Genomic DNA, 27,802 nt, shown 5'->3' with positions numbered 1-27,802 from the left:
CCCACTCCGTCATGTGGCAGGCTTGTCTTGTTTAGATGCATGCTGACGGGTTGCCCAGGACTGCTTTGTCTTGAACTAAGTGGTTATGGGAGCACGAGATTGTTTCGGGTATGCCTGGCCTTTTGCTTTCCCTTGAGGCTGAAGGGAACGAAAAGTGGTACCTTTTGCCTTTCTGTGCAGAAGAATTAGTAGTTGGGAGGAAGGCAGTCTGTTAGGGTCTCCTGCCCTGTGCTGCCACGTCGTCATGGCAACCGGGAGACAAGTGCTAGCGGAGTGACCTGAGCGCAGCTGATACTCCGGTTCGGGTCTTTTGCTGTGCAGTGGTTATAGGCTCTGTGCATGGCAGGGGATCCGGTGCTGGTTTTTGTGCTCACAGTCTGTGAGGTCTGAGTGGGGCGTGGACAGCACCTGCTTTATAAGGCCTCTTCTCAGGGTAAGCAGATGCTGCTGAATCTTTGTTGGTTAGTCAGTTTCTGAAAGTTAGCCAGTACTGTGTAGCTTTGTATTTGTTTGTTGCTTACTGCAAATAGGCCTGGGGATTTGGTATTACACTCTGCCAATCCAGACCTAGCAGTAAGACTGGAGTCAGTCGTTTAGCTTGCTGGGGTTCTGTTACTACTCTGTGAACTTAGCAAGTTTGCGGCTGTATTCTAAGACTTGCCTGTCTAATCCTGTCTCACTTTGCAAGGTGTCAGGGGTCAGTTTAGTGGCAGTAAACTGAACCTGTGCACTGCAAGTGAGAATTAGGATTGTGGAGACTCTCCTTGTGTCTATCATTCCATCTCTGACCAAGGAGTTTACTGCCACACCCGTTGGTAACCCTTTAGGGTTTTGCTGTTGCCCTTAGCAACAGCATTTCGGGTTCTCTACGTATTAAAACACAACATCTTGCTTTTCTCATCTGAGCAGTTCTAATACAAGGGAGATACCCAGTTCCTTAGCCTTTGGGCTTCTCTGTTCACTTTGTGTGTATTTTGTTACCCTATCACCTTCTGTGTACGTTATGTCATATTCCCCAGTCTGTCTGTAAGTCCATTTGTTTTGCATAACAGTTCAAACACCAGTACATTCCTGCAGGCACTGGAGTGCATAACAGTCCTGAAACCAGTACTTTCCTGCAGGCACTGGTGTGCATAACATATTCAGCAACCTAATACTCCTGTTGAAATTTTGTGGGAATATGGAGCATACCCCTCAAAATACGTTGCAACAGGTGGTCGATCAGGTGCAGGTCCTGACTCAACAATTTAATGATTTGTCCATTAAAATGCACACCTCCCAGGCTGCTGGCGGAGCTCCCGCAGCAGCAGCACCTGCAGGGGTTAAGGAGCCGAAAGTAAATCTCCCGGATCGTTTTTCTGGAGATCGCTCGCAGTTCTTTTGTTTCAAGGAGAGCTGCAAGCTATACTTCCGGCTTAGGCCTCAGTCTTCTGGGTCGGAGATTCAGCGGGTGGGCATAGTGATTTCCTTGCTACAAGGAGACCCACAGGTCTGGGCATATGGGTTGCAGCCTGACTGTCCGTCGCTTAAAAGTGTTGATGCTTTTTTTACGGCACTGGGCATGTTGTATGATGACCCTGACAAGACGGCCTCAGCCGAGGCTCAGATTTCGATCCTTAAGCAAGGGCGAAGGCCAGTTGAGGTTTACTGTACGGAGTTTCGGAGGTTGGCCCATGATACCCAGTGGAATGACCCAGCCCTGAGACACCAGTACCGAAGAGGTCTTTCTAACCAGATAAAGGACCAACTGGTACAATATCCCTTGCCTGATAGCTTGGATCAGCTCATGCAGTTATCCATCCGGGTGGATAGACGACTGAGAGAGCGTAGGCTTGAAAGGGAGACTGAGATTTCCTTCCTTCCCAAGGGATCCTCAGACTCTGAGGAATTTTCCGAGGAGCCTATGCAGATTGGGGCTACCCGCCTCTCCTCGCGTGAGAAGACGCGGAGGAGACAGCAGGGGTTGTGTTTGTACTGTGGGAATAAAGGTCATGTGGTAGTATCATGCCCAGAAAAGCCGGAAAACTTCAGGGCCTGAGGGTGATGGGAAATATCCTGTCAGGCCAGAAGTCAGAATTTCCCAAGAAGACTTTTATCATTCCGGTGACCTTGAAGATCCTCGGTCAAACTGTCAAGACTGAGGCCTTTGTGGACAGTGGGGCCGACGGGGTTTTTATGGACCGCCAATTCGCCCTGAAACACTCTGTTCCCTTAGTACCCTTGGCATCGGAAATTGAGATTTGTGGGTTAAACGGGGAACCATTATCCCAAGGTAAAATTACCTCTTGCACTAGCCAGATTTCTTTGTTTATTGGAGCCACACACTCTGAAAAATTGTCCTTTTATGTGACTGTCTGTACTTTTGCCCCATTGGTGTTGGGGTTACCCTGGTTAAGGGCCCACAATCCTCAATTTGACTGGGTCTCTGGGGAGATTCTTAGTTGGGGTACTGATTGTTTCAGGAGTTGCTTGAGCCTTCCAGTCAGGCTCTCGCAGCTAAGTTTGCCAGGATTGCCAGGGTGTTATGCAGATTTTGCGGACATGTTCTCCAAAAAAGTTGCAGAGGTACTACCTCCCCATCGCCCCTATGACTGTGCCATTGATTTGTTGCCAAATGCTAAGCTTCCCAAGAGCAGGTTGTACTCCCTGTCACGTCCTGAGACTCAGGCTATGGCAGAGTACATTCAGGAGAACTTGACTAAGGGATTTATCAGACCTTCACAGTCTCCAGTTGGGTCGGGGTTCTTCTTCGTGGGTAAAAATGACGGTTCGTTGCGACCCTGCATCGACTTCAGGGAATTGAACCGTATCACGATTAAAAACTCATACCCACTGCCTCTCATTTCGGTCTTGTTTGACCAGCTTCGTACTACCACCATTTTTTCTAAGATTGACCTACGCGGTGCGTACAATCTAATCCGAATAAGAGAGGGGGATGAATGGAAGACTGCCTTTAATACCCACTCAGGGCATTATGAATATTTGGTGATGCCTTTTGGGCTCTGTAATGCCCCGGCAGTCTTCCAGGATTTCATGAATGATGTGCTCAGGGAATATTTGGATAGATTCTTAGTTGTATACTTAGATGACATCCTAATCTTCTCCCATTCCCTGGAGGAACATCGGAAGCATGTACGCTTAGTCCTCCAGAAACTCAGAGACCACCGGCTTGGGGCGAAGCTGGAGAAGTGCGAATTTGAAGTTCAGCAAATCGCATTTCTAGGATATATTATCTCCCCAGAAGGTTTCCAAATGGAGGGTTCCAAGGTACAGGCAGTCCTGGATTGGGTGCAGCCCACTAGTTTGAAGGCGCTTCAGCGTTTCCTGGGCTTTGCAAATTTTTATAGACGATTTATCGCTGGATTTTCGTCTATAGTGGCGCCCTTGGTGGCACTCACTAAGAAAGGGGCGGATGTTGCTCACTGGTCTTGTGAGGCTAAAGCGGCTTTTGCCCGTCTCAAAAGGGCATTTGTCTCGGCCAAGGTGCTGCGACACCCAGATCCAGAGCGTCCTTTTGTGGTAGAGGTGGATGCCTCTGAGATGGGTATTGGGGCAGTGCTTTCTCAGATGGGAGTGTCTGATAATCGCCTTCATCCCTGTGCTTACTTTTCCCGTAAATTTTCGCCTGCCGAGATGAATTATGACGTGGGTAACCGGGAATTGTTGGCTATTAAGGATGCACTCGAGGAGTGGAGACACTGGCTTGAGGGGGCTAAGTTTGTGGTCTCAATTCTCACTGACCATAAGAATCTGGCATATTTAGAGTCAGCGAAGCGTCTCAATGCCAGGCAGGCACGATGGGCTTTGTTTTTTGCTCGCTTTAATTTTTTGATAACATATCGCCCTGGGTCAAAAAACATCAAGGCTGATGCGCTCTCGCTGAGTTTTGCTCCAATCCAGGAGACCACCGAGGAGCCGTTGCCCATTGTTTCCCCATCATGTATTAAAGTGGGCATTACCCAGGACCTCTTATCATTAGTCCTTAGAGCACAGGAGCAGGCTCCTCCAGACCTTCCGGTAGGTCTTTTGTTTGTGCCTCCTAGGTTAAGACAGCGAGTGTTCCTGGAATTCCATGCCAAGAAGTCTGCAGGTCACCCGGGTATTGCCAGAACTCGGGAGTTGCTATCTAGGGCGGTGTGGTGGCCCTCTGTGGCTAAGGATGTGGATCAGTGGGTTCGGGCATGTGACATCTGTGCCCGAAATAAGACTCCTAGAGGGGTTCCTGTTGGCCCATTACATCCACTCTCTATCCCATCTAAGCCATGGACCCACATTTCAATGGATTTTGTGGTGGACTTGCCCAAATCCTCGGGGATGACAGCCATCTGGGTTGTCGTTGACAGGTTTTCGAAGATGGCGCACTTCGTTCCACTGGTTGGGCTGCCATCGGCCAGACGCCTGTCTGAATTATTTATGCTGCATGTTGTGCGTCTCCACGGGTTGCCACTTGATGTGGTCTCTGACCGCGGATCCCAGTTTGTGGCCAAATTCTGGAGGGCATTTTGTTCCGATCTCCAGATTTCTGTCAGCTTGTCGTCGGGCTACCATCCGCAGTCTAATGGGCAGACTGAAAGGGTGAACCAGTCCTTGGAGCAGTTCCTCAGGTGTTATGTCTCCAAGTGTCAGACTGACTGGGTTGCTCATCTGTCCATGGCGGAGTTTGCCTATAACAACGCGGCTCACTCTGCTACAGGGATCTCTCCCTTCCTTTGTGTGTATGGGCATCATCCTAAGGCCAATTCTTTTGACCCCCTGGACTCCACGCCTGGTGGTTCCTCTGTGGTTTCGGTCCTTAGAGGTATTTGGCGGAAAGTGAAGAAAGCCCTTGTGTCTGTGTCATTAGTGACCAAAAGGGTTTTTGATAAGCGGAAAAGACCCTGCAGCTTCAAATTAGGAGACTTCGTCTGGTTGTCTACCAAGAATTTGAAGTTGAGACAGCCATCTCATAAGTTAGGCCCCCGGTTCATCGGCCCTTATAAGATCACCAGGGTTATCAATCCGGTGGCATTTCAGTTAGATCTGCCCCGTTCTTTGGGTATCAATAAAACATTTCATTGTTCCCTTTTAAAACGGGCGATTAGTAATCCTTCTTCCAGTGGAAGACCTTCCCCTCTTCTGATACGTGGCCAGAGGGAGTTTGTTGTTGAAAGGATTCTTGACTCCAAGGTGGTTCGGGGTCGGCTGTCATTTTTGGTGCACTGGAAGGGGTATGGCCCGGAGGAGCGGTCGTGGGTGCGCAGTTGTGATCTTCATGCCCCCAGACTGATACGCTCTTTCTTCTCGCAGTTCCCCGATAAACCCGGTGGTAGGGGTTCTTTGACCCCTCGTCAGAGGGGGGGGTACTGTTAGGGTCTCCTGCCCTGTGCTGCCACGTCGTCATGGCAACCGGGAGACAAGTGCTAGCGGAGTGACCTGAGCGCAGCTGATACTCCGGTTCGGGTCTTTTGCTGTGCAGTGGTTATAGGCTCTGTGCATGGCAGGGGATCCGGTGCTGGTTTTTGTGCTCACAGTCTGTGAGGTCTGAGTGGGGCGTGGACAGCACCTGCTTTATAAGGCCTCTTCTCAGGGTAAGCAGATGCTGCTGAATCTTTGTTGGTTAGTCAGTTTCTGAAAGTTAGCCAGTACTGTGTAGCTTTGTATTTGTTTGTTGCTTACTGCAAATAGGCCTGGGGATTTGGTATTACACTCTGCCAATCCAGACCTAGCAGTAAGACTGGAGTCAGTCGTTTAGCTTGCTGGGGTTCTGTTACTACTCTGTGAACTTAGCAAGTTTGCGGCTGTATTCTAAGATTTGCCTGTCTAATCCTGTCTCACTTTGCAAGGTGTCAGGGGTCAGTTTAGTGGCAGTAAGCTGAACCTGTGCACTGAAAGTGAGAATTAGGATTGTGGAGACTCTCCTTGTGTCTATCATTCCATCTCTGACCAAGGAGTTTACTGCCACACCCGTTGGTAACCCTTTAGGGTTTTGCTGTTGCCCTTAGCAACAGCATTTCGGGTTCTCTACGTATTAAAACACAACATCTTGCTTTTCTCATCTGAGCAGTTCTAATACAAGGGAGATACCCAGTTCCTTAGCCTTTGGGCTTCTCTGTTCACTTTGTGTGTATTTTGTTACCCTATCACCTTCTGTGTACGTTATGTCATATTCCCCAGTCTGTCTGTAAGTCCATTTGTTTTGCATAACAGTTCAAACACCAGTACATTCCTGCAGGCACTGGAGTGCATAACAGTCCTGACACCAGTACTTTCCTGCAGGCACTGGTGTGCATAACACAGTCTTAGCAGCCGCCAGTTCAGACCCAATTTTATTTAGGTCTTCTCCAACTAAAATGTCTCCCTTTAAAGGGAGTAACTCCAAAGGTCTTTTTGGAGTCCAGGTCCACCTTCCATGACCTCAACCACAGAATACAGCTAGCCAGGACAGATGTAGTCGACGTCTTGACCGCCAACACACCTGCCTCAGAGGAAGCCTCCTGTATGTAATAGGTGGCGGTGGTAATGTGAGACAGGTATTTTCTGGCATTGACAGATATATCGTCGGGCAGCTCATCCTCTATTGCCTGAACCCATGCTTTGATACCTTTTGCAGCCCAAGAGGCAGCAATGGTGGGTCTATGTACAGCGCCTGTAAGGGAGTAAACAGATTTCAGGCATCCCTCCACACACTTATCTGTCATTTTTTTCAGAGAAGTGACAGTGGTGACAGGCAGAGTGGATGACACCACTAGGCGGGTGACATGAGTATCCACCGGCAGTGAATTTTCCCACTTCTTACATAACTCTGCAGGGGGAGGATAGCGAGTTAAGGCCCGTTTAGAGAGAGAGGGAACTTTTTTCAGCTGGATTAGCCCAGGGTTCCTGCCTGATGTCCACCAAATGGTCAGAATGTGGTAATAGATTTTTAACCACCTTCTGCCTCTTAAACATATCAGTTTTCTTAGTGACAGTAGTGGATTCCTCAACATCATCAGTGTTTTCTAGGATTTGCTTAATAGAAACCACTACAGCAGGAACATCAATCTGTAATTCAGTCCATGTCAGAAACGCCTGATTCAGTGTCTGCCAGGACAGTACCCCCCGCTTCAGATGAAATATCTGAGAAATTGGTGGATTCAGAGGAGGAAGCAGCCCGCTTAGATGACCCAGAGACACGGGAGTGACCTGGGGTAGATTTTTGTCTGACCAAGGAATGAGTCAACTGCAACTGGTTAGACAAATCATCCGCCCAAGGCGGATTCATCGCAGGAACAATTTGAGGCTGTAATGGCACAGGTGGTCCCATAGGGGGCGTTAGGCGTTCCACTGGAGTACCCAGTAGGTTTGAGAACACAGCCCAGTATGGCTTCTGATTGGGTACAGGAGCTGCGGACTGATAGAGGGATGTATGACACAGAGTACACAGACCATCATACACAGATTCCCCCCTCAGATAATTTTGTGTGGCACATACTCTGCATGATGCAGGAGCGTCCCCAGATTTCCCGCCCTTTCTGTTAGACATTGTACACAAATGCAACACAGAGCGTTTTAGCACAACGAAGCCAGACAGAGTATAATTCCTCCGAATAATTCCGGTATTATGTGACTGAGTACACAGTAGAATACATGTAATAGGTAAATACTGTGACGTACTATATAAACGACCCTGACGCACCTAGTCCCCTAGGGTACAGAACTTAGTGATAGATTTTCTGGGAAACACTGAAAGTGAAACCTTACAGCAGAAACAGGCACACACAGTCACATTAGCAATGCAGATAATTACAGTATTATATGAACTAATATCCGGGTGGACAAGCCAGTCAGTTCGTTCTGCCAAATCCTCAATTCAAAACTGTTGAATCCTTATCTTCAACTGGACAGATTCAAGATGGAGTCAATCTGTTTTGTTATTGCTGCTATGGAAGCAGAGAAATGTTTAGCTTCCATAGACATCAAGCGCTGACAACCCAGTTTTGAAGAAAATTTTCTGCCAGAAAAAGCTTTTTCAGGACTGCCCAGCGCAGCCCTCCTGTTAGTGACTGCTTCTACAGGCACCAACTCAAAACTGAGCAGGGTTATAGAGGAGGCCCCATTGCATCTTTGGACAGCCTAAAGCTTTAGCCTGTTGGTGCTTCTCTGGATCAAGATCCACTCTATACCCAATGTTTCCCTGTAGAAACCAATGTACCCTGCTGCAGAAAATATTATATGAAAAATTCTTACCTTCTGATCCTCGGTTATAACAATAACTGTAAATTCAATTGACGGTGGAAAGGGTTCATTAGTTCCCTCTAGATATTTCTGTGTGATGGTAACGGAATTCACATCATTCAGGATTATATCCTTTTTGTTAGGAAACATAGAGAAGAGCATTTCCATCTCTAAGAGCTGAAGCGTAAGGCATTCCCTAGTGATGTCACTCATAGTAATACATGGACAGCAGAGTAGCTCCAACTCTACCAAGAGAAACATAGAATAAATGGTAGTTAGATGGCACACAGAAAGGTGTGTACATTGACTGGAGTCTGAGCTGCAAATACATTAGTTACTGTATGTTATGCAGTCTGCACTAAGGGCCTGATTCAGGGGAGATCACAGTCAGACGTAGCAGACTTGGCACAGTATGCTAATGACTCAGCCTCTGTGTTGTGTAAGAGATCCGCCACTGGCGTCTCAGATACGGCACTTATGTGCAAAAATACACAACGGGAACATCAATCGCATTACCCAACTTCTGACATTATTGGTGCTCAGAATGTCCGTCGCAAGTAAGATGCCAGGGCCAATCCAACTGCATATAATTTAAGAGTGGCTGACTAGGACACACCCAAAAAACGGTGGCAACATGCCTGCATTTTTGTAGCCATCCCCATTACCTCCTTCAAACGGCCACTTTGCAAATAAATCCTCACTGCGTTTGCTAATCAATTGCTGTGCATGTGCAGTGTGGCTGTGCTGCATGAGGTGGCAAAAAAAAAAAATCACTCCACTGTGTCAGACATTGACATTGCGTGCATCTCTGACTCAGGCCCTAAGCCACCAGGGCATACAGTATTCTCTCTGGGCTTCCTTCCAGTGCTCCAGATTCATCCACAGTCCAATAATTATAGGATACATTTTTGGGATGAAATTCATTTTGGGGCATGCCTTTTTTTGTGGTAGAAAATGAAGGCCGCAAGCTCCAATAGAGTAGGGACACATCAGGGGTGGGACTACCGGTGGTGCAGACGATTCAATGCACGAGGCCTACGGCAATGCAAGGGCCGGCAGCCGGCGACATTATCAGTGCTAACAATAAGTGACTCATTATAGTATGCCGGATGGTTAATCACAAAGGAGAAGGCGGTCCCGTCCCCTTAGGGGACAGTTACCGGCATCATCACTACTGACACTTGAAGACTGCAGAGAGTGTCAGTAAGCTAATTTTTGCACCTGGACCTACCACTCACTAATTCAGCCACTGGGACAGGTAAATCATAAAGCAATCTTTAGAAATATGTTGGCACTACATGAATAAAGGTTAATAACTATTAAAAATAAATTAGCTGCACCACTCTTAATTAATTAATCTAAAGGTGCAGACACACTGGCCGATATATCGGTCATTCTATTGAACGGCCGATATAGCGCGGGTCCGTCGGCCAGTGTGTACGAGCGAAATGTTGCTTCATCCCTGCAGCACAGCCAACGGCCAATATATCTAACAATATATTGGGGCATTGTGCGGTGTGTATGGGTGGTCAGCCACCCGCCTGCACACTTGCTGCAGATGCCGGCGGTGACTGACAGCTGAACTGGGTGGGTGCATGTAAATGCCCGCCCAGTTTGTGACGTCAGTCCCAATGGATCGGGCAGTGTGTAAGCTCAACACACTGTCCGGTCCGTCTGTAGATATATCTTCAGATCAATTGATCTGCAGATATATCTATCAGTGTGTACCCAGCATAAGACTCAAAGGAAGCTAAAAGGAGCTGTATTTGTGGAGAAAAACATTAAAATGTAAAAATAGGATTTTTACTAACCATAAAATCTCTACCTCTGAGTTTATCTGGGGGATGCTGCTTTATTCATTACCTCTAGGTTAGAGTGTGGGCTATGGTGGCAAGGCAAAAGAACACTAAAAGCTGACTCCTCCCCCTCTAAACCCTCTCACCTCCAGCAGTACCTCAGTCTACATTTAGCAAAGCTGCATGGAGGAATATATGTGAGCCATTATCTTTGTGAAGACTCTGGGATCCATGGACAGACCGAAAATAGGAGCTTGGAATTGGTAATGGCGAGCTTCCACTGCAAAGTGGTGATTTACTTATTTAGTAACAATTTCTTATATAGCGCAGCATATTCCGTTGCGCTTTACAATTGGAAACAACAATGATAAAACAAAATTGGGTAATAACAAACAGTCATAGAGGTAGGAAGGCCCTGCTCGCAAGCTTACAATCTATAGGGAAATAGGTATTGATACACAAGGATAGATGCTATCCACCAGATTGCAACGGTTCTTGGTGGGCTGTATAATATGGTCACACAGTAATGTTGGCCTGGGGTCAGGAGGATGGGAAAGTGGAGAAAGAGAAAATATGTGAGGATATGTGTGGACTGTACCGTGGGTATGTAAACTGGACAGGAAAGTTTATGAAGGTTATGTGGGCGGTTCCAGAATTTAATAAGCTTGTCTGAAGAGGTGAGTTTTCAGGGAACGCTTGAAGGTTTGGAGACTAGAGGAGAGTATTACTGTGTGTGGGAGGGCATTCTATAGAGTTGGTGTAGCCCGAAGAAAGTTTTTCAATCGTGAATGGAAGCAAATGATAAGTGTGGATGAGAGACGTAGATCTTGTGAAGAGCGAAGAGGTTCTGTTGAGAGATATTTTGAGATAAGTGGAGAGATGTACATTGGTGCAGTTTGGTTAATGGCCTTGTGTTTAAGTAAAAGTATTTTATATTGAAATTGGTAGAATACAGGTAACCAATGGAGGGACTGAGAGTGGATCTGCAGCCAATGAACGTCTAGCGAGGAAGATCAGCCTCGCAGCTGCATTCAGAATGGATTGTAGTGGTGAGAGTCTCTTTTTGGTAAGACCAGTAAGAAGACTATTACAGTAATCAATGCATAGATTATAGTTTTTGCAAAGTCTTGTGTAAGGTATGTTCGTATTTTGGATATGTTTTTTAGATGTATGTAACATGATTTTGAGACAGATTGAATGTGGGGAACAAAGGACAGTTTAGAGTCAAAGATGACACCTAGGCAGCGAGCTTGTGGGGTAGGATTGATTGTTGAGTTCTCAACAGTGATAGAGATATCAGGTTGGTAACTACTATTGGCCTGTGGAATTATAATTAGCTCTGTTTTGGAAATACTAAGTTTTTGGTGGCGAGATGACATCCAAAATGAAACGGCAGAAAGGCATTCAGTGACACGGACCAATACAGATGGTGATAAATCTGGGGTGGATAGGTAGATTTGAGTATCATTGGCGTACAGATGATACCGAAATTCAAAAGAGCTGATTAGTTTGCCAAGAGACTTGGTATAGATAGAGAAAAGCAGAGGACCTAAGACTGAGCCTTGTGGTACTCCAACTGAAAGAGCTAGCAAAGAGGAGGTGGATTCAGAGAAGCGGACACTAAAGGAGCGAATAGATAGGTAGGATTGGAACCAAGAAAGAGCTGTGTATTGAAAACCTAGGGATTGTAGCGTTTGTATGAGAAGAGGGTAGTCAACAGTGTCATAGCAGCAGAGAGATCTAGAAGAATAAAAAGTGTGTAATGGTCTTTGGACTTCGCAGTGACTAGATCATTCACTACTTTAGTCAGTGCTGTCTCTGTGGAGTGTTGGGAACAAAAGCCTGACTGAAGTGGGTCCAAAAAATTGTGTGAATTAAGAAAGTGTGTGAGGCGAGTGGAGGCAAGTCTCTCAAGTAGCTTGGAGAGGCATGGGAGCTGAGAGATGGGGCGGTAGTTTGAGAGAGTTAGGGTCAGAATTTTTTTTTTTTCAGAATGGGCGTAATCACTGCATGCTTGAACAGTGAAGGAAAGATACCAGTAGATAGAGAGATTACAGATGTTAGTTAAGCTTGTGATGAGCACAGGAGACACAGATTTACTTATTTGTGATGAAGTCCCTTTCAGATGGGAAGATGGAGGTAGGCGTCCTTGATGTCAATGGAAGCTAAACATTTCTCTGCTTCCATAGCAGCAATAACAAAACAGATTGACTCCATCTTGAATCTGTCCAGTTGAAGATAAGGATTCAACAGTTTTAAATTGAGGATTTGGCAGAACGAACTGACTGGCTTGTCCACCCGGAAAAGACTGGGGTAAAATCCGAGACCCTGTTGATGTGGAGGGACTGGGATGATTACCCCGCATCGGACAGAGAAGCGATAGCCTAAAGTAAGGCTGTTTCCTGTTTGGATCCTGAGGAAGAGGGGTAACAAAGTCTGTGTGGCAACTGTTTCCGCAGATACAGAATGTATTCCCTGGATATGACTCCACTCACCCAACGATCTGGATCTGTTTAAAGCCAAACAGCCTGAAACCAGAATAAGCAGCCCCACCTACCAGTTGGGGACAGATTGCATGGCTGTGGTAGTCATGCTAAGGTTCTTATCGGTAGTCTTAAGTCCAGGTCAACGTGCACTCTGGGAGCCTCAGCCCTGGAATGCACCTCTACGGGAAAACGGGAAGTGTCCCAGAAGATAAGAGCCTCTACTTTGGGTCTGAAAGGACCGAAACTTGGAAGGCTTGGTTCTAACTATTTGCACCAGAAGGTAAGGGCTTTTGCTACCTGTAGCCTGGGAAATAACCTTCGTAAACTCTGAACCAAAAATAAATTCATCTTCAAAAGGGACCGTCTCTAAGGTATGTTTTGAATCGGAATCTGCATTCCATGAACGTACCCATTGGGAATGTCTGGTGACGCCGTCAGGGCAAAGATACAAGATTGGGGAGAAATGAAATCCAATAAGGCATCATTAACACATGACAGAGCTTCAGTGATCTGAGTCGTCATTGGAATAACCTGAGATGGATCCTCAGACTGAACTCCAGACATGATGCGTGTCATCCAATCCTCAATGACTCAGGCACTAGCCAGGATAAGACGAAGGGATACCCCCCGCCAGAGTGAAAATTGATTTTAGAACCATCTCACTCTTTCTATCCGCGGATTCTTTCACAGCAACAGACTGCACAGTAGACATGACAGTCTGTCACGGACCCCGGCCGCCCCACTCTCCGGATACACCAATCCGAGAGTTGCGCCAGTGCCGTGCGAATCAACGCACCCACCAGCAAAGACTTTTCAAAGTATTACGGACATTGCAGGCGTCTTTAGCTTTACCTGTAACCACAAATCTCAATATCTCTTGAAAAAAATAGGTTATATGGAGTTCGCTTGACTTGGGTTCAAGAACACAGCAGTCAGAACTAATTATATTTTTATTATAATTAAGAAGTATCTTCGGGTTTACAAGGGTAAATAGATTACAAAGAATATAAGAAAGGATATACAGGTTACTAGCAATCTCAATAAACAAAAAGGGAATAAAGAAAATAAGAAACTAATTACTCTTACGTAGTGCATTAAGATCTGTGTGAGGAAGCTTCACAAAGAAAATAAACATCCATCCAGGCATGGGCAGCCACTTCCATCAGAATGAACAGGGATCTATCAGTGATTCACGTAGTTGTAGGCCACCAAGCCCCTCAGCCCCCACCTCTTTGAAAGGTTAACCCTTACTCTGCTGGGCCCATTCATATCCAGCAGTGGAAGGTCACTCTCCTTGTAATATCTATAGAATGCCTGTGATCTGTGTGTCACATCTTTCTAAGGATGGAGTTGAAGCTCCAGAGGTTTATGAAGCTAGTCAGGAAATAGAATTTCTGAACATTCCTTTCAGGCAGGGGGCATTTGTCACACTTCCCTGGTCTGTTTACAGAGCCCCCTTTTGACATAACAAACTAATTGGGCTTGTCAGACCTCAATGGCCAGAGCTTGGCAATATCTGCTTTGAACACATGCTTTTGATGTAGAAATACAATCCCCTTTTACAACGTCCCCAGCCACATATAATTTATACTTTTGACAATACACAACTCTGAGGTCAGCTCACAGGAGAAGTTATGAGATTTCTCTGACAATCACCTATGCCAGCGGTGGCCAACCTGTGACTCTTGAGCTGCATGTGGCTCTTTCTTTCTTTAAATGTGGCTCCCGACACTTGAAGTCGCATTACCACAACAGATCCGGTAACCACTGCACTCCAGAAAGACACGCAGACTCACTACGAGGTCTGTGGACTGAGGGAGCCAGATACTAGAGATAAAACGCCCACCGTCAAACAGAGGATCCTTAACCCCCATTTCACATCGCCAATGCAGGATCCCACCCGGGAATTAGAAACAGTCCTTTCCCGGGTGGGATCCGGCATTGGACCCTAACAGGTGGCTTCCCGACCTGGCAATTTGCTGGGTCAGTTGCCATAGCTGCAGAGGGTGTGAGGCGGCAGCGGGGGTGGAGGATGCGCTGGGAGTTGAGCTCATCTCCGCGCCACCTCTCTCTATGTAGTAAACGGGTCCCGGGTCGCATTGACCCGGGAACCCGTTTACGCTGCTACTGACTCTGCATTCAACCCAGGAATAACACTGCTTATAACCTGGGTTGAATTACCGGGTCAGGCGACCCAGGAATTCGACCATGGCCCCTTTCACACCAACCCGTGTCCACCCGGCAATATGCCGGGTCGATACCGGGATATTTGTGTGGTGTGAAAGGGGTAATAGGAGCTGCTACAATGGCATGAGGTGGGGGGGGGCTCTGAAGTGACACATGAGGGTTCTAGCAGGAGTGACATGTGGGGGAGCTGACTGGAGTGACACAGCAGGGTGCTGGCTGAAGTGACACATGGGAAAGCTGAAGTGTACTATGTGAATCATCTTTCATTATATTTTATGTGGTTCTGGCTTTTTCAATTATTTTATGCGGAAGTGATTTCTTCAGTGTATTTTATGTTGGATCTGGCTTTCAAAAATGATTTTATGTGTATCTGGCTTTTTCAATGTATTTTATACCAGGGGTCACACCCCATTTTTGCATGCTCGCCTTCGGCTCTTTGACGTACTTAACAAGATTATTTGGCTCTTTGACTCTGACTGGTTGGCCACCCCTGACCTATGCCAATCTCGTGATGGGTGCATCCACTTTAGGCGGAACCTCCCATGATTTTGTATCCTCATCTTTAAAAGGATATAAATATTTTAGTTTTCTAGGAACCTGAACCTTTGCATCAGGCTTTAACCAGGCCTCTTTTAATTCCTTGTCAATATTAGAAAAAGATGGAAAGACAGCAATTTGTTTCTTCTTCCTGAGGCACTTTAGCATCCTCTAGCTGTAATGTCTGACAAACAGCTTCAATTAAAAATATGACACCAGAACCTAAAGAGGAATCTTCCTCCCATTCGGAAGTATCCTTTCAGTCCGGATCTATTTCCCCATCTTTGTAAGAAGAGGCATAAGCATCTTGTTCGTCCCCGGAAATGAAAAGGGGGAAGGTTCCGGGCTATGCTCGTAGTTGCAGTAGAACCTTAGGATGCAACCATCTTATTTAAGGAAGTGGCCATGTCAGAGTGATACCCGCTCATATTACAAGCCCATAGAGGATCCTCAATAGCAACAGGGGAAGGTCTAACATCATTACCAGATCCTGAAGCTTCAATAGTCTGAGCCTGACGCAGCTCAGCTATAGTATCAGCCATAGTTCTTGCCCACCGTGGCCTTTCAGACTGGACTGTTGAGGTCCCAGACAGGGAAACACAGGTACCGCAGCACAAGCTGATCAGGGAGCAACTGGCTCTGTGCAGTTTGAGAAAAAAGCAAAATTACTTGTAAGTGTGAAAGTTGCTAATAAATGCAGTGAAAAACAATCAGACCAGGGTCACTGTGCAATGTGAATGGGTTGCCGGGTCGATGCGACATGTTTCCTGTTCACACTGTATAGATGGGCGGCGCTTAGAGATCGTCTGATCTCCAAGCGCCGCATCCACATGTGTTACTGCTGAAGTCACCAACCGGGCAATATGCCAGGCTGGAGACATCTGTGTGAAAGGGGCCTCACCGGGTCGCACCCATGTATGGCTCCCGGGTACAACCTGTTATATGTGGTCTAAAAGGGGTACTTTAGACCCACAATACTTGCTATTGTGCAGCGCTGTGTGCAGAGGATGACAGGCAGCGGCCCTCCAGCTTGCTGCGGCAGTTGGAAATGTAAAATGGTGCCAGGACAGATCCTGTAGGGAAGTTGAGGGCGAAGCTATACTGTGAGGCAGCCTGGACATGATAAGCGCCGCCCCACCACCGTGCATAACTGCTGTAGCAGCCGAGCTCCGCTCCCTGTGTAGGCGGCTTTAATCGTTGTGACTGAGTCGCTATGTGGCAAGTGCTGATGATCGGCAACAGGCTGCTGCTGAAGTGCTGATCAGGGAAGGGGTGTCAGTGTACTGCAGTGTCCCTCCAAAAGGTATGCACTGCCACTGACTGAGTTATATTTTGTTGCTCTGTCTCTCTCTATGCATGTACAGATATGTATATTTATAGTACCATATTGCTGCCCTGACTTGACATTTATTGTCAAATCTAAGCATATGTTTATATATATAGTATATAGGTATGTATGTGCATATATGTATGACTGTATGTGTGTGTGTGTGTGTGTGTGTGTGTGTGTGTGTATATATATATATATATATATACACACACACACATCCATATGCACATACGGTCATACATATATATATTACTTAACAATGCCCTCAGTCTCTGTACCCTCTCTACAGTACCCCCTTGCAAAGACACCCCCTACTCATCTCCCAGCATGGCTCTGATCCCCCTCCCATTGCAGCTCCTTCCCAACCCCATCCCCCCAACAGTTCAGTCCCGCACACCCATCATCGATCTACCCGACCCCTGCAGCATCACAGTTCCATCGCGAAGTCCTTGCTTTCATACTAAGGGGCTAATTCAGGTTGGATCGTAGTGTGCAGTGTGCGATCACAGTGTGCGATCCAACCGTAATTTTTGCTGAAAAGATGTGGGCGCATGCACAGCGCCCGTCCTGCGCATGTGCCCGCATTTTCTGCGGGGAGGGGCACAGAAAATGCAATTGCCTCTGCCTGTCAATCAGGCAGAGGGGGTCGCAGGGCGGCAACGCTCTGTTTCCAGGAAGGAGACGGAGCATTGTGGGGGCAGGGCAGAGCGACCGGTGGGCGGAGCCGGAAGAACGGGGTCGTGTCGTGGACGTGATCGCGGCAGCTGCGTGACGTCACACGCAGCCGCTGTGATCAGGAAACTGGCAGCGAGTCTCCTGCGGCCGTAGCTAAGCTGCGCCGGCAGGAGGCTCCCACAGCCAGAGAGATAATGCCACAGTTGGGGGACACTTTTATACTGGTCCCTGTGGTTGTGGCATTACCCCCCCAACTAGTCACCCCTGGCCCCGCAGCCTAACCCAAATGTTGGCATTCCTCAGAATGTTGACCTTTCATATGTCAACATTGTGAACATGTCACCATTTTGTAGATGTCAACAAGTCCCATTTAACAATGTCGACATAACTCTCAACATTGTGATTGTTGCCATGGTGACTGCACCCTATAAATATTATACCATACTGTAATGCCCACAATTCAAACTACACCACATAGTTGTAGCAGTAATGTTAATTTCAACATTAATTAAAACACTCTGCCACAAAAAATCCTTGAGCGAACATTAATATGGTGGTTAGATTTAATATAGTCTCACTATGGTGCAGAGGCGGAACTAGCGGCGCTGCAGCCGATACATTGCTCTAGGGTCTGCCGCAGTGAAGGGTCCCACAGACTCATTATATATGCCGCTGCGCTGCCTGCTTCCAGTGCCCCAGACTCAAAGCAGCTGCTGCCTGCTCTATCCTGAACACAGAGGCTAAACATGGCAATTGACAGTGGTTGTGGTCCAGGACCGTCCGGAAGGGGAGGACAGGCTGCTCTCTCCCTTCTCCTCCCCTCTCACTTCCTCCCCCCAGAGTGACACAGTGATGCTCACTAGTGCAGGCTTGGCTTAAATGAGTGACAGACTGCGGTCCATGTCCGAGCAGAGGTGGAGGAGGGGCCTTCTCCTCCCCTCTACTCGCAGCTCCTCCCCCCAGACTCAGTATCCCTGCCTGGCATTTTGCTGTTGCCGTGTCCCGACGTCATGATCTAGTGACCGTTCTCGCCCCAAAAGGAGAAGAGCTTCGCTTGCCCATCACCCGTTGGTCCCAGGCTTTGTAGCTGCTGTGTCGGACAGGGGAAGATAGTCACCTGCTTCTCTGCATACACAAGGATCGTGATGGAGTAGGTGAAAGGTTAGTTCCTCAATCACAGCAAACTCTTGTTCTCTCCCACCCCTCTCTTTCTCCCCTGTCTCTCTCTTTTCTCAGTTTTCATGTTAAACCCATACGTTTTTTCTGTTTGCCTCACTGATACTCCCTCGTACAGACACCTCATATGCCTGCTTCTACCATTCACCCTTTGCCCTTCCCTGTCATCCCCTGCCTCACCCCAACACACTCTGCTTCTCCATCACCCTCTCCCCGTCACCCACTGCCTCCCCGTCACCCACTCTCCATCACCGTCTGCCTCTCCCTGTCAACCTCTCTCCATTACCCTCTCCATGTCACCCACTGCTTCTCCCTGTCATCCTTTCCCTGTCACCCTCTGCCTCTTTGTGCCACCCTCTTTCTGTCACAAGCTGCTTCTCCCTGTCATCCACTACTTGTCCCCCTTTCCCCATCACCCTCTCTCCGTCACTGTCTCTGCCATGTAGCATATTGTGAACTGTGGGTGGGGCGGAGGAGGGGGCGGCAAAGCATATTTTTGCACTTGGGACAACCACTCACAAGTTCTGCCACTGCTATGGTGTATATTTATTAACCAGTCTGCCATTCAAATATGTGGAAACTATTTCCAAAAGTTTAAAGGCAGAATTAAGTATCCTTCAGATGTACTAAAGAGAAAAGCAGGCTTCCCCTCCAGCATCTGTTCCCATAATGTGCTGTGTGGGCAAACGCCATGTTAGCCTATCACAGCTATGGGGTTGCCCTGCCAGAGAAGATCTTGTGATCCCTCTTTGGTGGGCTTTAGGGCTTCCCAAAGCGATTTGTGGCTTTGATGCATTGAACACCTGGAAAGTCAAGCATGCACAGTAGACACAAGGGGTCTGTAGATAGAAATAAAGTGATCACGGATGCATTCGCTATGTTTCTTCCTGATCAATGGGGCTGGCTTTCATTAAGATTAATACATCCAAGCAGAAGAACAATCCTTATTGCCTTGATATATGACAAAAAAAGGATTCTTAATTTCTATAAGCAGTCTGCATATTTGTATAAATATGTCCTTATAGCTAGTTATAAGCAGGGCCGGTTCCGGGGCTTCTTGCGCCCCGGGCGGCATTAGGGTGTGTGGCTTCATACAGGGGGCATGGTCAGTTACGCCCCCTGTACTGTAGTAGGATGTGCGGTGCGCGATGACGTCTAGTTTCCCTTCACAACGGGCAGCCGACGAAGGGAAACTAGACGCTACGTGTCTAGTTTCCCTTCACAGTGGGCAGCGGCAGCGGGGGGCACAGCAGCAGCGGATCTTGCCATGGTGCGGCACCCTCCGGATGGCGCCGGCGCCCTCCGGATGGCGCCAGCACCCTCCGGAAGGCGGCGCCCCGGGCAAAAGTCCTGCTTGCCCATGGCAAGATCCGCTACTGGTTATAAGGTAAGGGATTTTTTTTCATACATAGAGAAATTTCACATTAATGACACCACTAAGTGACACGTATGCTCATTAGTAGAGGGGTTTCACATTTACATTATCAGTAAGTGCCATTTTTCATTTTTTTACATATTACAGTTACATTCACATTACACTATTGATATAATAAGAATTTACTTACCGATAATTCTATTTCTCGGAGTCCGTAGTGGATGCTGGGGTTCCTGAAAGGACCATGGGGAATAGCGGCTCCGCAGGAGACAGGGCACAAAAAAGTAAAGCTTTACTAGGTCAGGTGGTGTGCACTGGCTCCTCCCCCTATGACCCTCCTCCAGACTCCAGTTAGGTACTGTGCCCGGACGAGCATACACAATAAGGGAGGCATTTTGAATCCCGGGTAAGACTCATACCAGCCACACCAATCACACCGTACAACTTGTGATCTAAACCCAGTTAACAGTATGACAACAGAAAGGGCCTCTTAAAGATGGCTCCTTAACAATAACCCGAATTAGTTAACAATAACTATGTACAAGTATTGCAGATAATCCGCACTTGGGATGGGCGCCCAGCATCCACTACGGACTCCGAGAAATAGAATTATCGGTAAGTAAATTCTTATTTTCTCTATCGTCCTAAGTGGATGCTGGGGTTCCTGAAAGGACCATGGGGATTATACCAAAGCTCCCAAACGGGCGGGAGAGTGCGGATGACTCTGCAGCACCGAATGAGAGAACTCCAGGTCCTCCTTTGCCAGGGTATCAAATTTGTAAAATTTTACAAACGTGTTCTCCCCCGACCACGTAGCTGCTCGGCAGAGTTGTAATGCCGAGACCCCTCGGGCAGCCGCCCAAGATGAGCCCACCTTCCTTGTGGAGTGGGCTTTTACAGTTTTAGGCTGTGGCAGGCCTGCCACAGAATGTGCAAGTTGAATTGTGTTACAAATCCAACGAGCAATCGACTGCTTAGAAGCAGGTGCGCCCAACTTGTTGGGTGCATACAATATAAACAGCGAGTCAGATTTTCTGACTCCAGCCGTCCTTGCAATGTATATTTTTAAGGCTCTGACAACGTCCAACAACTTGGAGTCCTCCAAGTCGCTAGTGGCCGCAGGCACCACAATAGGTTGGTTCAGATGAAATGCTGATACCACTTTAGGGAGAAAATGCGGACGAGTCCGCAGTTCTGCCCTATCCGAATGGAAGATTAGATAAGGACTTTTATAAGATAAAGCCGCCAATTCAGATACTCTCCTGGCAGAGGCCAGGGCTAGTAACATAGTCACTTTCAATGTGAGATATTTCAAATCCACCTTTTTCAATGGTTCAAACCAATGGGATTTGAGGAAATCTAAAACTACATTTAGATCCCACGGTGCCACCGGAGGCACCACAGGAGGCTGTATATGCAGTACTCCCTTGACAAAAGTCTGGACCTCAGGGACAGAGGCCAATTCTTTTTGGAAGAATATTGACAGGGCCGAAATTTGAACCTTAATGGATCCCAATTTGAGACCCATAGATAATCCTGATTGCAGGAAATGTAGGAAACGACCCAGTTGGAATTCCTCCGTCGGAACCCTCCGATCCTCGCACCACGCTACATATTTTCGCCAAATGCGGTGATAATGTTTCACGGTGACTTCCTTCCGTGCCTTAATCAAGGTAGGAATGACTTCTTCTGGAATGCCTTTCCCTTTTAGGATCTGGCGTTCAACCGCCATGCCGTCAAACGCAGCCGCGGTAAGTCTTGAAAAAGACAGGGACCCTGCTGTAGCAGGTCCCTTCTCAGAGGTAGAGGCCACGGTTCGTCCGTGAGCATCTCTTGAAGTTCCGGATACCAAGTCCTTCTCGGCCAATCCGGAACCACTAGTATTGTCCTTACTCTTCTTTGCCGTATGATCTTCAATACCTTTGGTATGAGCGGCAGAGGAGGAAACACATACACTGACTGGTACACCCAAGGAGTTACCAGTGCGTCCACAGCTATTGCCTGTGGATCTCTTGACCTGGCGCAATATTTGTCCAGTTTCTTGTTGAGGCGAGACGCCATCATGTCTACAATTGGTCTTTCCCAACGGTCTATTAACATGTTGAAGACTTCTGGATGTAGACCCCACTCTCCCGGATGAAGATCGTGTCTGCTGAGGAAGTCTGCTTCCCAGTTGTCCACGCCCGGGATGAACACTGCTGACAGTGCTATCACGTGATTCTCCGCCCAGCGAAGAATCTTGGCAGCTTCTGCCATTGCACTCCTGCTTCTTGTGCCGCCCTGCCTGTTTACATGGGCGACAGCCGTGATGTTGTCCGACTGAATCAACACCGGCTTTCCTTGCAGGAGAAGTTCCGCCTGGCTTAGAGCATTGTAGATTGCTCTTAGTTCCAGAATGTTTATGTGAAGAGACTTTTCCAGACTCGTCCATACTCCCTGGAAGTTTCTTCCTTGTGTGACTGCTCCCCAGCCTCTCAGGCTGGCGTCCGTGGTCACCAGGATCCAATCCTGAATGCCGAATCTGCGGCCTTCTAATAGGTGAGCCTTCTGCAACCACCACAGAAGTGACACCCTTGTCTTTGGTGACAGGGTTATTCGCAGGTGCATCTGCAGATGCGACCCTGACCATTTGTCCAACAGATCCCTTTGGAATATTCTTGCATGGAATCTGCCGAATGGAATTGCTTCGTAAGAAGCCACCATTTTTCCCAGGACTCTTGTGCATTGATGTACTGACACTTTTCCTGGTTTTAGGAGGTTCCTGACCAGATCGGATAACTCCTTGGCTTTTTCCTCTGGAAGGAAAACCTTTTTCTGAACCGTGTCCAGAATCATTCCTAGGAACAGCAGACGAGTTGTCGGGATTAAATGGGATTTTGGAATATTCAGAATCCACCCGTGTTATCTTAGCACCTCTTGAGATAGTGCTAAAGCTGTCTCCAGCTGTTCTCTGGACCTTGCCCTTATTAGGAGATCGTCCAAGTATGGGATAACTAATACGCCTTTTCTTCGAAGAAGAATCATCATCTCGGCCATTACCTTGGTAAAGACCCGAGGCGCCGTGGACAATCCGAACGGCAGCGTCTGAAACTGATAGTGACAGTTTTGAACAATGAACCTGAGGTACCCCTGGTGTGCGGGGTAAATCGGAACGTGTAGATACGCATCCTTGATGTCCAAGGATACCATAAAGTCCCCTTCTTCCAGGTTCGCTATCACTGCTCTGAGTGACTCCATCTTGAACTTGAACTTTTTTATGTAGAGGTTCAAGGACTTCAGATTTAGAATAGGCCTTACCGAGCCATCCGGCTTCGGTACCACAAATAGAGTGGAATAATACCCCTTTCCTTGTTGTAATAGGGGTACTTTGACTATCACCTGCTGAGCGTACAGCTTGTGAATGGCTTCCAACACCCTCTCCCTTTCGGAAGAGACGGTTGGTAAGGCAGACTTCAGGAAACGATGAGGAGGATCCGTCTCTAATTCCAACCTGTACCCCTGAGATATTATCTGCAGGATCCAGGGGTCTACCTGCGAGTGAGCCCACTGCGCGCTGTAATTTTTGAGACGGCCCCCCACTGTCCCCGAGTCCGCTTGAGAGGCCCCAGCGTCATGCTGAGGTTTTTGCAGGAGCCGGGGAGGGCTTCTGTTCCTGGGAAGGAGCTGCCTGTTGGTGTCTCTTCCCTCTTCCTCTGCCTCGTGGCAGGTACGACAAGCCCTTTGCTCTCTTATTTTTGTAGGAGCGAAAAGGCTGCGGTTGAAAGGTCGGTGCCTTTCTCTGTTGGGGAGTGACTTGAGGTAAAAAAGTGGATTTCCCGGCAGTAGCCGTGGCCACCAAGTCTGATAGACCAACTCCAAATAACTCCTCCCCTTTATACGGCAAAACCTCCATGTGACGTTTTGAATCCGCATCGCCTGTCCACTGTCGTGTCCATAAGGCTCTTCTGGCTGAAATGGACATAGCACTCACCCGAGATGCCAGTGTGCAAATATCCCTCTGTGCATCACGCATATAGATAAATGCATCCTTTATTTGTTCTAACGACAGTAAAACATTGTCCCTATCTAGGGTATCAATATTTTCAATCAGGGATTCTGACCAAACTACTCCAGCACTGCACATCCAGGCAGTTGCTATAGCTGGTCGTAGTATAACACCTGCATGTGTGTATATATTCTTTTGAATAACTTCCATCTTTCTATCTGATGGATCCTTAAGTGCGGCCGTCTCAGGAGAGGGTAACGCCACTTGTTTGGATAAGCGTGTGAGCGCCTTGTCCACCTTAGGGGGTGTTTCCCAGCGCGCCCTAACCTCTGGCGGGAAAGGGTATAATGCCAATAACTTTTTTGAAATTATCAACTTTTTATCAGGAGCAACCCACGCTTCATCACACACGTCATTTAATTCTTCTGATTCAGGAAAAACTGTTTGTAGTTTTTTCACACCATACATAATACCCTGTTTTACGGTATCTGTAGTATCAGCTAAATGTAACGTCTCCTTCATTGCCAAAATCATATAACGTGTGGCCCTACTGGAAAATACGTTTGAATTTCTACCGTCGTCACTGGAATCAGTGCCCGTGTCTGGGTCTGTGTCGACCGACTGAGGCAAAGGGCGTTTTACAGCCCCTGACGGTGTTTGAGGCGCCTGGACAGGCATTAATTGATTGTCCGGCCGCCTCATGTCCTCAACTGACTGTTTAAGGGAAGATAAACCATCACGTAATTCCACAAATAAAGGCATCCATTCTGGTGTCGACCCCCTGGGGGGTGACATCTGCATATTTGGCAATTGCTCCGCCTCCACACCAATATCGTCCTCATACATGTCGACACCACGTACCGACACACACCGCAAACTCACAGGGAATGCTCTAATGAAGACAGGACCCACTAGCCCTTTTGGGGAGACAGAGGGAGAGTCTGCCAGCACACACCACAAAGCGCTATATAAACAAGGGATATCCTTATATTAAGTGCTCCCTTATAGCTGCTTTAATATATATATATATAGCCATTAATGTGCCCCCCCTCTCTGTTTTACCCTGTTTCTGTAGTGCAGTGCAGGGGAGAGACCTGGGAGCCGTTCTGACCAGCGGAGCTGTGACAGAAAATGGCGCCGTGTGCTGAGGAGATAGGCCCCGCCCCTTTTTCGGCGGGTTCTTCTCCCGCTATTTTTCCAGTCAGGCAGGGGTTAAATATCTCCATATAGCCCCTATGGGCTATATGTGAGGTATTTTTAGCCTTGTATAAGGTTTATATTTGCCTCTCAGAGCGCCCCCCCCCAGCGCTCTGCACCCTCAGTGACTGCCCAGTGAAGTGTGCTGAGAGGAAAATGGCGCACAGCTGCAGTGCTGTGCGCTACCTTATGAAGACTGAGGAGTCTTCAGCCGCCGGTTTCCGGACCTCTTCACGCTTCAGCATCTGCAAGGGGGTCGGCGGCGCGGCTCCGGGACCGGACTCCACGGCTGGGCCTGTGTTCGATCCCTCTGGAGCTAATGGTGTCCAGTAGCCAAGCAGCAAATCCACTCTGCATGCAGGTGAGTTTACTACTTTCCCCCTAAGTCCCACGTTGCAGTGATCCTGTTGCCAGCAGGACTCACTGTAAAGAAAAAAACCTAAACTAAACTTTCTCTAAGCAGCTCTTTAGGAGAGCCACCTAGATTGCACCCTTCTCGTTCGGGCACAAAATCTAACTGGAGTCTGGAGGAGGGTCATAGGGGGAGGAGCCAGTGCACACCACCTGACCTAGTAAAGCTTTACTTTTTTGTGCCCTGTCTCCTGCGGAGCCGCTATTCCCCATGGTCCTTTCAGGAACCCCAGCATCCACTTAGGACGATAGAGAAAAGCTAATAGGGGTGGGGTGATTGAGGTTTTTGAAGGTAGGTGCTAGTCACACCCTACAGTACAGACCACACCCTCTGTGCAGGCCACACCTCCAGAACATTGGTCACAACCCCCATATCACTAGTAACATCCCCTTCAGCGCCGATCACACCCCTTGCAGCAGCACATAATAGGCCTTCATAAATTTCAGCTCCAGGCCCATGTGGACCTTAATCTGGCACTGGTAATAGGGACTACACACCAAGTATAAAACATATTAGAAATAAAACATAAAATAAGAATTTACTCACCGGTAATTCTATTTCTCATAGTCCGTAGTGGATGCTGGGAACTCCGTAAGGACCATGGGGAATAGCGGGCTCCGAAGGAGGCTGGGCACTCTAGAAAGATTTATGACTACCTGGTGTGCACTGGCTCCTCCCACTATGACCCTCCTCCAAGCCTCAGTTAGGACACTGTGCCCGGACGAGCAGACATAATAAGGAAGGATTTAGAATCCCGGGTAAGACTCTTACCAGCCACACCAATCACACCGTACAACTCGTGATACTATATCCAGTTTGACAGTATGAAAACAACTGAGCCTCTCAACAGATGGCTCAACAATAACCCTTTAGTTAACAATAACTATTTACAAGTATTGCAGACAATCCGCACTTGGGATGGGCGCCCAGCATCCACTACGGACTATGAGAAATAGAATTACCGGTGAGTAAATTCTTATTTTCTCTAACGTCCTAGTGCATGCTGGGAACTCCGTAAGGACCATGGGGATTATACCAAAGCTCCCAAACGGGCGGGAGAGTGCGGATGACTCTGCAGCACCGAATGAGAGAACTCCAGGTCCTCCTCAGCCAGGGTATCAAATTTGTAGAATTTTGCAAACGTGTTTGCCCCTGACCAAGTAGCTGCTCGGCAAAGTTGTAAAGCCGAGACCCCTCGGGCAGCCGCCCAAGATGAGCCCACCTTCCTTGTGGAATGGGCATTTACAGATTTTGGCTGTGGTATGCCTGCCACAGAATGTGCAAGCTGAATTGTACTACAAATCCAGCGAGCAATAGACTGCTTAGAAGCAGGAGCACCCAGCTTGTTGGGTGCATACAGGATAAACAGCGAGTCAGATTTTCTGACTCCAGCCGTCCTGGAAACATATATTTTTCAGGGCCCTGACAACGTCTAGCAACTTGGAGTCCTCCAAATCCTTAGTAGCCGCAGGCACCACAATAGGCTGGTTCAGGTGAAACGCTGACACCACCTTAGGGAGAAACTGGGGACGAGTCCTCAATTCTGCCCTATCCATATGGAAAATCAGATAAGGGCTTTTACATGATAAAGCCGCCAATTCTGACACTCGCCTGGCTGAAGCCAGGGCCAATAACATGACCACTTTCCACGTGAGATATTTCAGATCCACGGTTTTTAGTGGCTCAAACCAATGTGATTTTAAGAAAACTCAACACCACGTTGAGATCCCAAGGTGCCACAGGGGGCACAAACGGGGGCTGAATATGCAGCACTCCTTTCACAATGCCTGAACTTCAGGTACTGAAGCTAATTCTTTTTGAAAGAAAATCGACAGAGCCGAGATCTGTACTTTAATGGAGCCTAGACTTAGGCCCATATTCGCTCCTGCTTGCAGGAAATGTAGAAATCGACCTAGTGGAAATTCCTCTGTTGGGGCCTTTTTGGCCTCGCACGATGCAACATATTCCCGCCACATGCAGTGATAATGCTTTGCCGTAACATCTTTCCTGGCTTTAATAAGCGCAGGAATGACTTCTTCCGGAATACCCTTTTCCTTCAGGATCTGGCGCTCAATCGCCATGCCGTCAAACGCAGCCGCTGTAAGTCTTGGAACAGACAGGGCCCCTGCTGAAGCAGGTCCTGTCTGAGCGGCAGAGGCCATGGGTCCTCTGATATCATTTCCTGAAGTTCCGGGTACCAAGCCCTTCTTGGCCAATCCGGAACCACGAGTATCGTTCTTACTCCTCGCCATCTTATTATTCTCAGTACCTTTGGTATGAGAGGCAGAGTAGGGAACACATAAACCGACTGGTACACCCACGGTGTCACTAGAGCGTCCACAGCTATCGCCTGAGGGTCCCTTGACCTGGCGCAATATCTCTTTAGCTTTTTGTTGAGGCGGGACGCCATCATGTCCACCTGTGGCCTTTCCCAACGGTTTACCAACAGCAGG

At 47.8% G+C, this 27,802-nt stretch overlaps 1 protein-coding gene across 1 annotated transcript in view; it reads right to left on the bottom strand.

The window, feature by feature from the left end:
* RWDD2A (RWD domain containing 2A) overlaps positions 1-27,802 on the bottom strand; it is a 63,552-nt gene that overhangs the window by 22,363 nt on the left and 13,387 nt on the right. Inside the window, exon 2 of the mRNA XM_063916899.1 lies at positions 8,206-8,438. Within this exon, the coding sequence (XP_063772969.1) occupies positions 8,206-8,438 (233 nt within the window). The remainder of the gene's footprint in view (positions 1-8,205; positions 8,439-27,802) is intronic.

This window comes from Pseudophryne corroboree, chromosome 4 (assembly GCF_028390025.1).
Source record: "Pseudophryne corroboree isolate aPseCor3 chromosome 4, aPseCor3.hap2, whole genome shotgun sequence".
Lineage (NCBI taxonomy): Eukaryota > Metazoa > Chordata > Amphibia > Anura > Myobatrachidae > Pseudophryne > Pseudophryne corroboree.
Note: the sequence above shows the minus strand (reverse complement) of the source record. Positions and strands in the feature narration are given on the sequence as shown.